The sequence below is a fragment of the Xenopus laevis genome, chromosome 5S, assembly GCF_017654675.1.
Source record: "Xenopus laevis strain J_2021 chromosome 5S, Xenopus_laevis_v10.1, whole genome shotgun sequence".
NCBI lineage: Eukaryota > Metazoa > Chordata > Amphibia > Anura > Pipidae > Xenopus > Xenopus laevis.
The window spans coordinates 58,350,478-58,365,502 of record NC_054380.1 but is presented as its reverse complement, the minus strand read 5'-3'; the positions used below and the strand labels follow the sequence as shown (position 1 = coordinate 58,365,502).

Below are 15,025 nucleotides of genomic sequence, written 5' to 3'. Positions count from 1 at the left end.
AGATTTGTTTCAGGCTCAACTGATCCCTGCATTTCTTGATTTGTATACCTGGGGAAAAGAGAATAAAAACATTTAAGTGAGGATATTTTTTTGTATGAAAATGCCATCACAGGCAAAACTCACTACTTTTGAACTGCTGACATGATAGAAACACAGATGTAATAACATAGTTGAGCCTGCCAGCACTGAGAGATCCTCCCTGAGGTGTGCTTGAGCTGACAGCCGGCAGGTGGAGCAGCTGCTAAACATGTCCAGCTCCCATGGTCATGAGGAGTCTGTCTTTTTCTGTCATGTAGCTTTTAGCATTATGGGAAGGGCCAGGGAGCAGCCAATCCGGACACACGCTGTTATAGCAACAGAACAGAATGTGGTGTAGTGAAGTAAGATAGGAAAGCAGGGGAGGGGGAGAACTAATATGTGAAATAGAGTGGAGTTGCTCACGATAAAAGTAATCAATGGATTAAATAAAAAAAACAAACAAGCAGCTCTGAAGGAAAGTTTCTCAGGACTGTTGGAAAGGGCTGCAAGGAGCAGTGACAGAAGCTCTGCACAGATAAGCACTGCTGTGTCTTCTCTGCACTCTCACACCATCCCCATTGTTTTAGCATTTTCCAAAATATGGCAAAGGTTCAGGTGAACAATGTGGTGGTGCTGGATAACCCTTCTCCCTTCTACAATCCTTTCCAGTTTGAAATCACCTTTGAGTGCATAGAGGACCTTTCTGAAGGTGAGTTACAATCAGCTGTTTGTGTTGACAGTGTGCGAAAGAGGCATCCTAGTGCACAAGAGGTTAAATTAATTCCCACAGGCCTGCTGCTTGGCTGAGAGGCAGAGGAAGAGCAGGCGGTGGAAGGAATAAAATGCCGGCACCTTAACATAGACAAGCAGGGGAAAACTTGCAGTTGTTCTAGCTGTGAGTGTATGGGAATGCTGCTGCTGCACGGGGAAAGTAAGTTTGAGAGGTGCCCTGGTGGCAGAAGCAGCAGCCATGTTTTGTTTGTGGATAAAGAGGGAGGGGGTCAGGGTAATGAGTGTGAAACCGACACAGACAAAGCAGGACACAGCAATGTGACCTCTGCACTGGGGGTCTTGTCATGCAAACACAGCAAATTCCGAATTAGTTGCATTGCATAATGCTGCCTGGACTGAAAAGCAGGGGCTTGTTTTCTTTTCTTATTCCTTTTGCTTGATGCATTAGATTGGATTAACGTTAAAAATAAAAGCATGCGCATGTATGATTATAATTAGGATGTTTATTGCATTATGTTGAGAAAAGAAGTTTGTTCCTACTTGCATTCATCTTTTTTTATGTCACAGGTGGAATTGTATTTATAGCCCCTCCCTGTGTTCACTGTGCAGTGCTGGGCACAAACTCAGTAGCAACGCAGGAATGGTTAGATGTACTGTATAAATCTATGGTGTGTTACTATTCACTGTCCCAACAACTGCAGAAAATAAAAAAATCCCGTAAACTGAGTAATCAAAAACATTCATCACAGAGATAGATAGATAGATAGATAGATAGATAGATTTGGTCAGACATCACAAGATACCTCCCAACTGTCCCATTTTTAGAGGGACAGTCCCTCTTTTGACAGCTCAACCTCATTTGTACTGGAAAGTCCTGTTTTTCTCTGCACTGAACAGCCAGAAAAAGAAACAAAGCTTCTAATGTAATTGGCTTTTGGCAGAGAGCCCAGAACATCCACAACAGAAGATAAGATACATTTGTAACAATTCAAATATATCTAGATAAGCAATCTAGATAAGCAAATGAGTAATTGTAACAACATAAGATAACAGGTCCCTTGGGAAAAGTTAGACTTACAGCTTAAAGGGCAATTCATCTTCATTAGCAAAACTGTAATAACTGGAAAAAAACAGAAATATGTTCATACTTTTATCACCTGCGAAATTTTGTAAAATGAACATGGTAATTAGGAGGTGTGGCCACAAAAATGGACATGGTCCAAAAAATTCGCCACACTACGCGCACAACTTTTTTGTCCCTCTTTTTATTTCCAAAATTTGGCAGGTATGCATCACGACAAGTTGAGTTTTCTATAAAAATATATCTGCCTAGTTAATGAAGTTAACCTTATTTCTAGTGATGCGCAGGCTAGCCTGAACCCACAGGTCAGGCAGGTTTGGACTGAAAAATGGATCACTTATGAGTTTGGTCCTCCATTTAATTTGTGCTGTGCAGCAGGGCTCCACAAAGCTTACCAGTAATGTTTGTGGAGCCCACTCTACTAAAGTCATCTCTTAAAGGGGCACTTCGGCTTCCAAACCACATAACACAGAAACCCCTAATATAACCATTACGTTTACCTGTTTCTTCAAAAAGTATGAATAAATGTTATTTTCTATGCTGAAAGCCAGCTGGTTAACAGTTCTTCTCTTTCTGCATCATTTGAAATCCTGGCAAGGAAGGAGGGACTAAACACTGATGTTACAAATTGTAACAACTTCTCCATAGCTTACAGATAGCATGCAGAAACTACATAACCCACAATGCATTGCACTATGATGTTTCATTCCTTATTGGAATCACATTTGCAGGGAATTGTGGGGTTTATAGGATGCAGGCTGAGGACAGCTGGCCGTTGATACAAAGTAACAGTAGTCAGTCATCTCAGCAAAGTAGTCAGCAAAAGAGCAGGGGACTAGGCTTAGGGAATTGTCAGAAACCATTAAAAACCATGAAAAGTCTGCATATTTTTGAACTGATGTATATTGCAAAGTTGCTTGAAATTATGTTTACTTTTCAAAAAGTTTATGGTTTTTGTGGAGTTCCCCTTTAAGTGTTTTAAAGGGATGAATAGTATACTGTTGCCCTTCACTCACTTCACAAAACTTCTGTGTTTGCTATAGATACACAACTATGGGTTATATAAACAAGCTGATGGGTAGCCATGGGGGCAGCCATTCAAGCAAAGGATACACAATAGGTTGGAGATTTTTGAAGAATCCCAGGGTTTATCTGTTATCTGCTGGGTATCCTGTGCCTTTTCTCCTTTTCCAGCTTTCAATGGCTGCCCCCATGGCTACACAGCAGTTATTTATATAAACAATATTAGAGTTTCTGAAGCAAACACACCAGTTGTATCAGTGCACCACAACAGTACAGAATGACTATGAAGATTTTCATTCATCCAGGTCATGGTATATCTAGTATAGGTAATTCTAAAAACAACTTGACTTGCTGAGTAATCAATGAAGACGTTTCACTACTCATCCGAGCAGCTTCTTCAGTTCAACTGACTGGTGTGGGAAGTTGTCGGCATATAAACTCTTCCACTAATCCACTCACAATGGCACATTGTAAGTCTGTGTAGGACGTACTAGCCAAGGGGATAAACTATACAGTGACACCACAACACATCCTAGTAGTTGAACTCATCACAGCCACAGAATCTGCTATCAAAAATAATCACTTGAACAAGGAAGAAGCAGAACAACTCCAGCTTAAAGTGTCAGCTGCTTTGGCAAATGCCAGAACACCTCCCTCTAACCTTAGTACACAAGAGAGGAGAGCGCTCAGTTCTCTGAGTAAGGACCCGAACATCACTATCCTGCCAGCAGATAAAGGGAGATGTACAGTTGTGCTCAACACAACTGACTATGACTGCAAAATAACCACCGATAGCAATACATATGAACCCTTAAGGAAAGACCCAACCAGCAGTTACAAGAAAAAGGTAATAGGTTGCCTACAACAACTTGAAAAGGAGAAAGCCATTGATCTAGTTTTATACCACCGCCTGTACTCCAGAGAAGCCACACCATGTTTATACGGACTCCCCAAGATACACAAAGAAGGAGCCCCACTAAGACCTATTGTCAGCAGCATAAATTCAGTGACATACAACATTGCAAAATTCTTGGCTAACATCTTAGCCCCGTTGGTAGGCAATACAGTGCATCATATCCAGAATGTCAAAGAGTTTGTAACTAAGATTCACGGCGGTACACTAGAGGCAGAAGAAACAATGGTATCATATGATGTCACTTCTTTGTTCACATGTATACCTACTACAGAGGCAATTGAGACTGTACGAAATCGACTGCAACAAGATAACACCCTCAGCAGCAGAACGAAGCTCAGTCCCAACCAAGTATGTTTGTTGCTAGATTTGTGCCTTAACACCACATACTTCATGTACAAGAACCTTTTTTATAGACAGAAACATGGCTGTACAATGGGTTCTCCAGTCTCTCCTATTGTAGAAAACCTGTACATGGAGGAAGTGGAAAGGAGGGCCTTACTTACTTTCCAGGGAACTACACCAAGTCACTGGTTCAGGTATGTGGATGATACTTTGGTTAAAATCAGATCCAATGAAGTGGCGGCCTTTACAGAACACATTAACTCAGTGGACAATAACATCAAGTTCACAAGGGACGATGTCCACGAGAACAAACTTGCCTTTTTGGACTGTTTGATATGCATCCAAGAGGGGGATAACTTGAAGATGGAATTATACATAATGTAATAAGGACTGATTATTTAATATCAGCATGCACAGTAGGGTTGCCACCTTTTGCAACGGTGGAGACCTGGCAGAGGGTTGGGGATGTAGGTTGGAGTGTCTGTGATGTCAGGGGTGGGGCTATGACGCAGCTATCGGCGATTGGCCGATCACCGTGTCAATCAAGGGAGTCCTGCCCGGTTTCCTTATTCCAAAATACCGGGCTGTCCGGGTCAAAACCGGACAGATGGCAACCCTAATGCACAGTGAGTTTTATGCACACTGCCCATGCCCAACACAGATGACAAAACCAATATTAATACTGCCAATAATCTTTTTTTCAAGAAACTTATTATAGCAAGGTCTTGTTTTTAATATTAGTTCTGCATTGGGAATTCTTTTTGGCCTAAAAGCCCTGTATCAATTTATAAAATGGTAATCACAAAATGTAATTTTTTTTCCTTTTAAATAGTTTTTTTTTTAAATCATTTTTATTGTAAGTTTAAAAAAATGCATTTGTTTGTCCCTTCTCCATGTTTACTAGTAAAATCTCAAAAGTGAGGTCACTGCATAAACAGTAACCATTCAATATGTTTAGTTAATTCATGGCTCTTAGGTTGAATCCCTACTGAAGTCTGCCACAGAGCAACCTTTATGCATTTAGCTGCTAGAATGTTTCTGCTGCTGCTGCTTCCAACAAATGCATCGTCATTTATCAAAATTTCAAATTTAGAAAGCTGGAGGCTTGGCTGACAAAGTTTATATAAATGGGAGGAAAATTAAGTGAAAATGTGAAAAAGTACTTATTTATTGGACTGGATTTGAAAAAAATGTTGTGAATGTTAACTTTGCCTTTAATAGATAAAGTATGCAGGTGTCCTGTCAATAGATTTAGGCGGACTAACGTTAAGTAACTTTAAATACAGATAGTTTTCTGAAGACATTGAATAGTTACAGTTATGAAAATAAGGTACAGGTATAGGATCCCTTATCCGGAAACCCGATATCCAGAAAGCTCCGAGTTACGGAATGGCTGTCTCCCATAGACTCCATTTTATCCAAATAATCCAAATTTTTAAAAATGATTTCCTTTTTCTCTGTAATAATAAAACAGTAGCTTGTACTTGATCCCAACTAAGATATAATTAATCCTTATTGGAAGCAAAACCAGCCTATTTGGTTTATTTAATGTTTAAATTAGTTTCTAGTAGACTTAAGGCATGAAGACCCAAATTACGGAAAGATCCGTTATCCGGAAAACCCCAGGTCCCGAGCATTCTGGATAACAGGTCCCATACCTGCAATAGTCTATTAAGTTCAACTCTTACAAATGTGGCAGAGAAAATGCCTGTCTTGTTATTTGATCTAAGTAAAAAAATATTCCCCACTATGTCTAAAATGTTCTGTAATGTACTTGAAACAGTAGAAAGTTTTCATTTAAATGTTTTTTACATAATACTTTTATATTTATAGATAGTTGCAGAGCAAATTCCCCCTTACTGCTCAATAAACATTATACTCTCCACCAGATTTAGAATGGAAAATTATTTACGTGGGCTCTGCTGAAAGTGAAGAATATGACCAGGTTTTAGATTCCGTATTGGTGGGACCTGTACCTGCAGGCCGACATATGTTTGTATTTCAGGTACGTTGACATTGATTCTATATAATTTGGTGGATAAAAGGTAACGGGAACAGTCAGTTGAAACATGCACCCAAATTGTAGTAGATGTTTTTCTGAAATTAGATTTTTTTAATAAACATACACTTTAAGATATATGTGGTTTATGATTTCAAGATATATGTTATATCTTATATAAATGATGTTTGCACCTATGACTATTTGTGGGCCTTTTTAGTAAACCCAATGATTCCCTTTTAGGCCATCTGTTTCACTGGTTCTTAAAGGAATTGTTCAGTATAAAAATAAAAACTGTGATAGACTGTGCAAAATAAAATATATTCTCAATATAGTTAGTGATCCAAAACTGTAATGTACAAAGGCTGGAGTGACTAGATGTGTAACATAATAGCCAGAACGCTACTTTACTTTGCAGCACTCTTGGTTTCCACTGATTGGTTACCAGACAGTAACCAATCAGTGACTTCAGGGGAGAGCACATGGGTCATAACTGTTTGCTTTTGAATCTGAGCTGAATGCTAAGGATCAGTTGCAAACTCACTTAACAATTATGTCCCATGTGCCCCCCCCCCTTCAAGTTGCTGACTAACTAAGAGTTAGAGAGCTGCAAAGCAGGAAGTAGTGTTCTGGCTATTGTGCCAGACTGCCTTTATAGATTAAATTTTTGGCTAAATAACTATATCAGAAACATCTTTAATTTTGCACAGCCTATCTATTTACCCAGTTTTTATTTGTATACTGAACTATTCCTTTTATGTAGCTTTGGGTAAATGGGACTGGTAATTTTTTAAAGCTTTATGCAGTTAGTATACTTGCTTGGGGTGGTTTATTCTTGATATACTGCCTATACTCCTTCTTTGTGAAAACAAATTTTTAACTTTTTTTTATGGCTGTAATTTTAGTTGTAGACTCAGGGTCTGTTTTACGGCAGCAGTGTTTCTTCCTCTGAAAAGCTCACTTATAGCACTGGTTGTTGAAGAGTGTAGACATGGTGATAGATTTAAGGGGGGAAGATAAGAAAGTAGCAAAAAAGGTTAAAAACTTTGAACATGGATATGTGATAATCAGACTTTCAAAATGGTAAAAAATGCTAATCACACAGCTGTAATGTAGATACATCATATTTGAAGAACTTTTCCCCATTGGAGATGCTTGCTATCAAATTCAGATCCCCAGTATACAGAAAGCAATGATGTCTTGCAGATTTGGAACAGAGAGAAATTCACTGAAATGATAAAATTGTGGTTAAAAATATCTACTACTTTTGCATAAATGTCTCTGCACAGCAGTGGGAAGTACTGTGTAGTCATGGCTGCACTGTACATTCTGACTTTCTAACTTCTTTGTTTCCATCTCTGCTTAGGCCAGTTCCCCCAACCAAGGCCTTATACCAGACGCAGATGCCATTGGTGTAACTGTGGTGCTTATCACATGCACATACAGAGGGCAAGAGTTTATCAGAGTGGGTTATTATGTTAATAATGAATATACAGAAACAGAACTGCGGGAAAACCCTCCTGTGAAACCAGACTTTTCCAAGGTAAAGAATTTACAAACTTTGCAACTAATAGATTGAAAGACAAAATGCGGGTGTTATGTTTATTCTGCTTTGTTGAGAGTGAGACTTTCCATTGTGGACCATGGTAGTATGGCACAGAAGTGTCACCTAACCATGTAGTAATGTGGAGCACAATGCAAACCCACTACAGTGGTGGTTTACAGATATTCAGCTATGTTTTTTCTATAGCAGAAATCTGCTTTTAGTGAATTCACATTTGTATTTATTGGCAATTAAATGAAATTGTGATACCTAAAAGGCTTTCAACTATTACTACAAATTTTCACTTTCTCTCTGTTGCAGCTTCAGAGAAACATATTGGCATCAAATCCTAGAGTAACCAGGTTTCACATAAACTGGGAAGAAAATACAGAGAAGCTTGATGAACTTGATGAAAGTAACCCTCATCTGCATCCAGTACTTTCCATAGAGACCAGACCTTCAGCTTCAAAAGGATGGCCCATGTCAGAGAACTCTTTAAATGTCATGCTAGAATCTCATATGGACTGCATGTGACTTCCTATATTTACATATTTCTAATCTCAATTTACTAAGCCAATGGAAAAGTGCACTTTGCTACAATATTTTCCAGTAAATAGGATACCAGGAAATATTTCCTTGGTAAAAACATATATTAAAGAGTGAAAACAAATGTAAATTAGAGTGGGAACATTTTTAAAATCTATTTTTAATTATTTTTCTTTCTGCTTAAGAAAGTTATCTATTAGCTATTTTCCAAACTAGTTAGAACATGCAACTGCAAAATATTTTGATATTTATTTATAGGTATAATGTTTTCCTGCTCTTTTGCTGAAATAAATCTATGCTTGATACCATGGACCAAAATGTTTCACTTGATGATATCAAGCAAGCAGTTTTTTTCTATAATTTGGCCATTGGATACCACTGGTTTATTACTCTTTGAATGAGCTTGTAGCTCACATTTATAGTTTCCCTTCATAGATGTGCAGTTGAGCTCCTTTGAAAACTAATTCCTGAGTCATTCCTGAAAAGTCCCCTGAGAAGCCACATAATCAGTTGAATGGAGTCCATCTGTGAGCAGTTCAAATATCATATGATCTTATAAATACTGCACACCCCTTTATGGAAGTACCCAGAGTTTATGAACATATACAGTACACCCCTTTATGGAAGTTACTAGAATTTCCAAATCATGTCTAAACTGATAGCATCATGAAGACCAAGAAGCTATCAAAACCTTGAACAAAGCAAAAATGGGTGAACCGTGACAGAGAAGGCTGTCCTCCAAATCTCAGTGAACAGGTAAGGAGGGCAATAGCCAGTGAAGCAAGCAAGAGGCCAATGGTAACTGATGGAAATGGAAAGATCCACAGCTGAGATAAGATAACAAGTCTATTGATCTATGACCCAGTTGGTCCACAATGCTGAGCGCTATGCAAGAACAGTGCAAAGAAAGCCAAGGTTGAAAAAAACATATCAAACTCCATTTGGAATTTGCCAAAAGGAAAGTGGAAACCAGTTCTCTGGTCTGGCTATGAGTGGGTGGAAATCCAACACTGCTCATGACCTTGACAACACCACCCCCACTGTGAAGCATTGTGATGGTAGCTTCACATTGTGGGAATGGTTTTAACCAGCAGGGACTAGTAAACTGTTTAGGATTGATGGCAAAATGTTTGAAGCCAAATACAGAGTAAGTCTAGAGGGAAACATTCAATCTTCAGGAAACTCGAGACTGGATGGAACTTCACCTTCTAGCAGAAAAATTACCCTAAACACATAACCAAAGGCAAGTTATACTGGAGGGGTTTATAATAAGAGCCTGAATAAGAATTAAAATGGCCCAATCACAGCTCAGACATCTGATTAATTTGGGCAATTTGAAAATTGTTGTTCACTAACAGTCCCATTCAACCTGGCAAAGCTTCAACAATTTCAACAAGAATCCACAACAATTGCAGGATCCAGCTACAGTATGCAAAGTTGGTATGTAGTTACCCCAAAAAACTCACAGCTATACAATGTAATTGCAACCAAAGGTGCTTCTACCAAGTTTTGAATTTAACTGAATACTAATATCTACTTTTCACCTTCTATGCTACAATAAAAAATGTTTTTTACCCAAAACCATGTTGTGTAAATTAAATGGTAAAATCCCAATTACACCTAATTAAATGTACAATAAAACAAAATGTGGAAAAGTCCAAAGGTCTGAATACTTATGAAAAGCACTGCACAATTTATTTTCAATGTGAACATACTAGTTACTATAGCCCAGTGCTTTCACTAGATTCTTTATGGTATGTAGTGTAAATAATGTAATTTAGAAACCTTTAAGACTAGGTTTCAGACCGATTTCAGCCTCTACCGATGGCAGAAGCTTCCTTCTTCCTTCGGGTCTGTGAACCATTGTGTCTGCTCCGGCGTGAACACACTTGGCGGAATTTGCCACAAAATGCAAAGTCTCGCATTTTTTCACTGGAGCCAACACAGTGGTTCCTCACGCAAACAGAAGAGGGAGACTGCTGCCAGTAATAAAAATCAGGCTGCCCCCATGTGGCCCTAGCCTAAAGTCTACTATCACCCTAGACAACACAGACATTTTTCTGGCTTGGCAAGAAAAACTGTCAGCAGCACAATTTTCCTGGAGCTGATGCCAACCATTATACCCTGCTGAAGCCTTACCTTTATATGTGAATGCAAATACAGGGGCTGAATGTGTATATACAGTATTCTACAAGTGTCGCAAAATAATTACAATGCAATTTTATCTTTAAAAAAACCCTTTTGGGAATCCTAATAATATACACCTTCACTTTAAATGTAACATGGGTTCATATTTTATCATCTCCTTTTGTCAAATGTCAGATAACATTTTTCAAAAGAAAACACAAATATTGTTTAGTGCTGTACCATGTGTCTTTGCAGTGACAGAAACAGCATCCACCAGTCACTGCATACAAGGAGTGGATTCTGGACCAAAATCACACAATTTATACAGTGGCAAATATTTGTATATTCTCCTATGTTTTTCAACTAGAAGGGGCTTTCACGTTTACTAGTAAAATACACTACTTCTTTTGTAACATGTTCTTGACAGTTGGTAGGCAGCAGGGGTCAAATCTAGAAAAATAAAGACCTGCAGTGCCAATGCTCATCCAGTTTACACACCATCTTATAATTGTTTTACATTTTTTGTAAAATAATTTTTTTTTTCTTTTTTACAATTTTGTGTCTATTTTCCTCTAAAAACAGCTTATTTTGTGACTTAGTGTGACTTCTGGTATTGTGACCATTAATCCCATTTTATTATTAGCTCTAAATTGTTGCATTTTCTGCTTGTTCAACTACTAGGTATTTAGAATGTTAGTGAGCACTTGTTTTTTATTTTATTGATTGCAGTGATTTTTATAGGCATTATGTCTGCATTGGAAACCAGAATCCAAGAAATAAAATCCAATGACTGCAGTATGACCTTTTGCCTTTTGGTTCATTTTAGAGTACTGTGCCCAGCCCAGACATATAAGATATTGGGGCTGATTCAATTTGATGAACAAAGCATATCTCCTAATTCTGTTCCATATTGTCCCTTAAGGTGGCCATACACGGGCAGATAAAGCTGCCGATATCGGTCGTTTGGACCGATTTGACAGCTTATCTGCCCGTGTATGGGGGCTTCCGACGGGTCTTCCCGATCGATATCTGGCCACGATATCGATCGGGAAGGTTGGATTTCTACCCGACCGACCCGTCAGAGCCGCTTGGCGCATCGTAATTCGATCGTTCGATTTACCCCCGATATAGCCATGCAGTTTAGTGGCATATCGGGGAAAGATCCGCTCGTTTGGCGATGTCGCCAAACGAGCGGATCTTGGAGTCTATGGCCGCCTTTAGACATAAATACAATTAAATGAGAAAACCTTTGATTGGGGCTATGTCAATGCACCCAGTCAACCCATGGCATACTATCTCTAAGGTTCACTTATAACTCCCCCAGGTACCCTAAATAATTTGATACAAAATCCAGGTAAGAAGGCCACAGCTTTATTTAAACAATAAAAGTGTTTAAACAAATTATATAAAATTATATAAAACGTCTAATGACAGCATACAAGATTGCCTGCCACAATAAAAACACTCCACCAGAGTGCCATGTCAGCCACCAGGTGTAGCAGCAGAGGTAGCATGTAAACCTCACTCCAAACCACTGCCCCCTGGGATTAATAACCAAGTAGTTAATGAACCACACTTCACTAGTCAGGGGAATATGAGCCCTTGTCACTTGGCAGGCATCCCCTACCGCCACAGTTTGTCCCCTTGACCACCTCAAACTGGAAAGGCACCCACAACATCCCCTGCATGGGTTAATTCCATCCTGGATGGCCAACATAAATGGACAATGGAACAAAGCTACCGGCACACAAGGCTTAGTTTGCAGGGAAACCCTTGCTTTAATTCAAAGTGCGGAAGTGCAATGTTTGGGGGCCACACCCCTTTATCAAGCTTGATCTTTGTTCCATTGCCCAATCTGGAGGTTGCCGTATCCTCCATTACTGAGCACCAGAACAAGACAAGGGGTTGTCGTGGGTGTGTGTCTGCCCTATCATCTTCCAGCAATATAAATGGACCCCATCTGACCTAAAACCCCAGCACACAGCAGCACCACAAAGCCTTCCAATTGCCTAACCCAACTCACCACTAGTTTGTTAATAACTTTCCTACTCTGCTCCACCACATCCCAGCTGTTCAAGAATATTCAGAGGGTTAGTCACTTGTATAAGCCTAGCAATGTTAAGCAACACATACATAATTTTCCCAGCGACCTCAACAAATTAGTTGTGGCAAAAACGCTGCAATTCCCACCTGCCAGCCTTCTGCACAAACTTCTCGCCCAGCCCTTACCCAACTCTCAGCTTTATTCTTGGAATAAAGATTCAAAATTGTATGCAGTGAGCAAGCTCCTATCTACATTGAGATAGCAGACTAAATTGCGAAGAGAAAGTGGATGTGGATACTGGTTTGGCAAAAGTTCAGCGTTGGAGATCTTGAAAGCTGACCTATAGAGAAAGGGTTATTCTGATCAAGACCTTTTTGATCCCATTGTTTCTGTTTGTTGCTTATGTGTTTCGCTTGTCAGAATCTCTCTATGCTCGGGTCTACAGTCTGTTCTTCCAGATGCTTTAGGGGAACAGACTGAACCCAGTAAAAAGAGGGGTAACATTCCTGCAGAGGAAAGAGGGAGTTTTAGGAATGGTTTGTCCTATCGCCTTCTTTGGCACCATTTTCCTTAAATTGAACTTTGGGAACCTGGGTCAAAGGACGTGCTCTCTGTAAGAAAACTATGTCAGGTCCTGGGTTTCGCCTTTTTTTAGAGATTGGATGGAGGGCGGTAGAGTGAAGAGGGTTCCGGATAAGGCGGGGTGGGTTTCTGCAGCACATTCTTCTGGGGTTAAAACTTCTTAAGAAGTGGAACTTGAGTTTTAGGGACATGGAAAATCTCCCTAGAAATGAATTATATAGATTGGTGCTTGATTCTTTTTTTTACTTCTGCACTGATTTTGCCCTACGATACGTATGGGGGATTCCATTACATTTTTGAATGGCCATAGGCTTCCTGCAAAACTTTGACAATGCATGGCTGGCATTACAGTGAAAACTTTTCTTAAGGAGAAATGTGAGCTAAATATTGTAGAAAGATTCTGTCCTTGAGGATGCGGAGAAGAAGAAACTATGGGCCATTTTTTGATAAACTGCTCGGTTTCCCACAATCTTTATGATCGTGTCCTGACAATACTGGGTATTAAGGGCCATTGTAGGGGAATTTATGAGGAAAGGGACTATGTATCATTAGCAGGAAACATTCATTGGAGAAGAGAACCCTTTTTATAATTTTTCTGTAATTAGGTATCACTTATGGATGAGTAGGTGTGGCAAAAACTTTGGGAGGGAAAAAGGAACCATTCATCTGACTGTTAAGACAATATTTTATCAGATTTAAAGAAATTAGTAAAAATAAAGAAAATATAAATTGGTGGAGGGGAATTAAGTTTACATGCAAAATTTCTTTTGACGATATTTAATTTGCTTTAAGTAAAAATGTATCATTCATAATATGCCTATGATTTGAAAATTTGAATGTTGGTGTATTCTGTTTTTGTTAATGTTTTTATTTAATTATTTAATAAAAATCTCTATCTACATTGAGAAAATACATGAGATTTTCCCCTCTGCTACGGTTTGGAGCTTTTTGTACCCTGATTGCTGCAAGACTTCAGCTTCTATATAGATTGTATTTCCACCCCTGCTACTGGTTTGGAGCATTTTGCACCCAGACCACTGGTGAGTAAAAACTTCATTTAAATCCTCTGACGCTATAACTTGCCCATGTTCTCCTCAGCTTGTGCAGGACTTTCAGGGCTTTAGAACCCTGGTCATTAGCTGTGTAGGATGAGTCTATTTGAGCTGTTTGTACTTATTTAAAATGCTGGGCTTGAGCTAAAGCACCCGGGCCAACTTATACATTAAGTGAGTGTGAATTGGTGCCTCATCATTGCCCCAATCGAGCCGCATGCTAATTGTATATTTAGCGCCTCAACCTGTGCCATAAAATTGTCATTCAATAAGCTAATAAACTTGCTCCATGTCCATGCTCCATGCTTGTCCATGTAGTATGGTTGATCCAGTCAGTATCTGGGTAATTAAAATCCCCAATTATCATTACTTGCCCCAAGCTAGCAGCCTTTTCTATTTGCATCAGGGGCTTAGCCTCTTCCTCTTTATTTACAATAGGGGGTCTATAGCATACTCCTATAATTAATTTGCTGGACTCTTTACAATAAGTGATATAGTACACATGGGAAAATCCATTATGTTTAGCAAAGGATAGATAGAGTGATCTTAATCTTGCATATGTTTTTCCCCCCTTTGTTTTGGATATTTTTAAATGAACAGTCATACTTCTGCAAGTTTAAATCATCTCAGTAAATAATTTAGAAAGTTTGCCTGACACTTTTAAAAATCATTTGTAAACCTAGGACAAACCTGAATTAGGGCTAAACTACATGAGAGATTTTCTATGAAGATTGACAGAACAGATCCTACAAGTCAGATGAAGTTGCATGGGTTAAATTACTGTACAATTTAACTGATAACAAAAATCTGATACCTAAACTACATGAGAGCTTTCAACATGACACACCTGTGATGTAGAGATGTTAAACTGGCCATAGACGCAAAGATCCGATCATATGAATCATCATACGATCGGACTTTCCCATCTCCCGACCTGCCACTAATCATTCCGATCAAATAAAGTACAAAAGAACAGATCAGCCGATGTTCTGCCGCTGACAGCAATCGTACGAAAGTTAT

The 15,025-nt window shown here is 39.0% G+C and overlaps 1 protein-coding gene across 2 annotated transcripts; it reads left to right on the top strand.

Moving 5' to 3' along the window:
* Window positions 1-334: 334 nt before the first annotated feature.
* Window positions 335-11,128, top strand: LOC108705580 (histone chaperone asf1a-A-like). 2 transcript variants are annotated; one of them, XM_018242472.2, is made up of 4 exons: window positions 335-727; window positions 6,002-6,117; window positions 7,478-7,654; window positions 7,976-11,128. In XM_018242472.2, the coding sequence occupies exons 1-4, from the start codon at window positions 619-621 to the stop codon at window positions 8,186-8,188; spliced, it is 615 nt and encodes a 204-aa protein (XP_018097961.1). In that variant the 5' UTR covers window positions 335-618; the 3' UTR covers window positions 8,189-11,128. The 2 variants fall into 2 exon arrangements, with proteins under 2 accessions (XP_018097961.1, XP_018097962.1); XM_018242473.2 differs by lacking the exon at window positions 335-727 and adding an exon at window positions 774-949.
* The last annotated feature ends 3,897 nt before the right edge of the window (window positions 11,129-15,025 follow it).

Coding starts and splice junctions, on each gene's coding strand:
- LOC108705580 (XM_018242472.2), top strand. CDS start 619: ATGGCAAAGGTTCAGGTGAACAATGTGGTGGTGCTGGATAACCCTTCT. Junction 728..6,001: donor CATAGAGGACCTTTCTGAAG/GTGAGTTACAAT, acceptor ACTCTCCACCAG/ATTTAGAATGGAAAATTATT. Junction 7,655..7,975: donor TGAAACCAGACTTTTCCAAG/GTAAAGAATTTA, acceptor TCTCTGTTGCAG/CTTCAGAGAAACATATTGGC.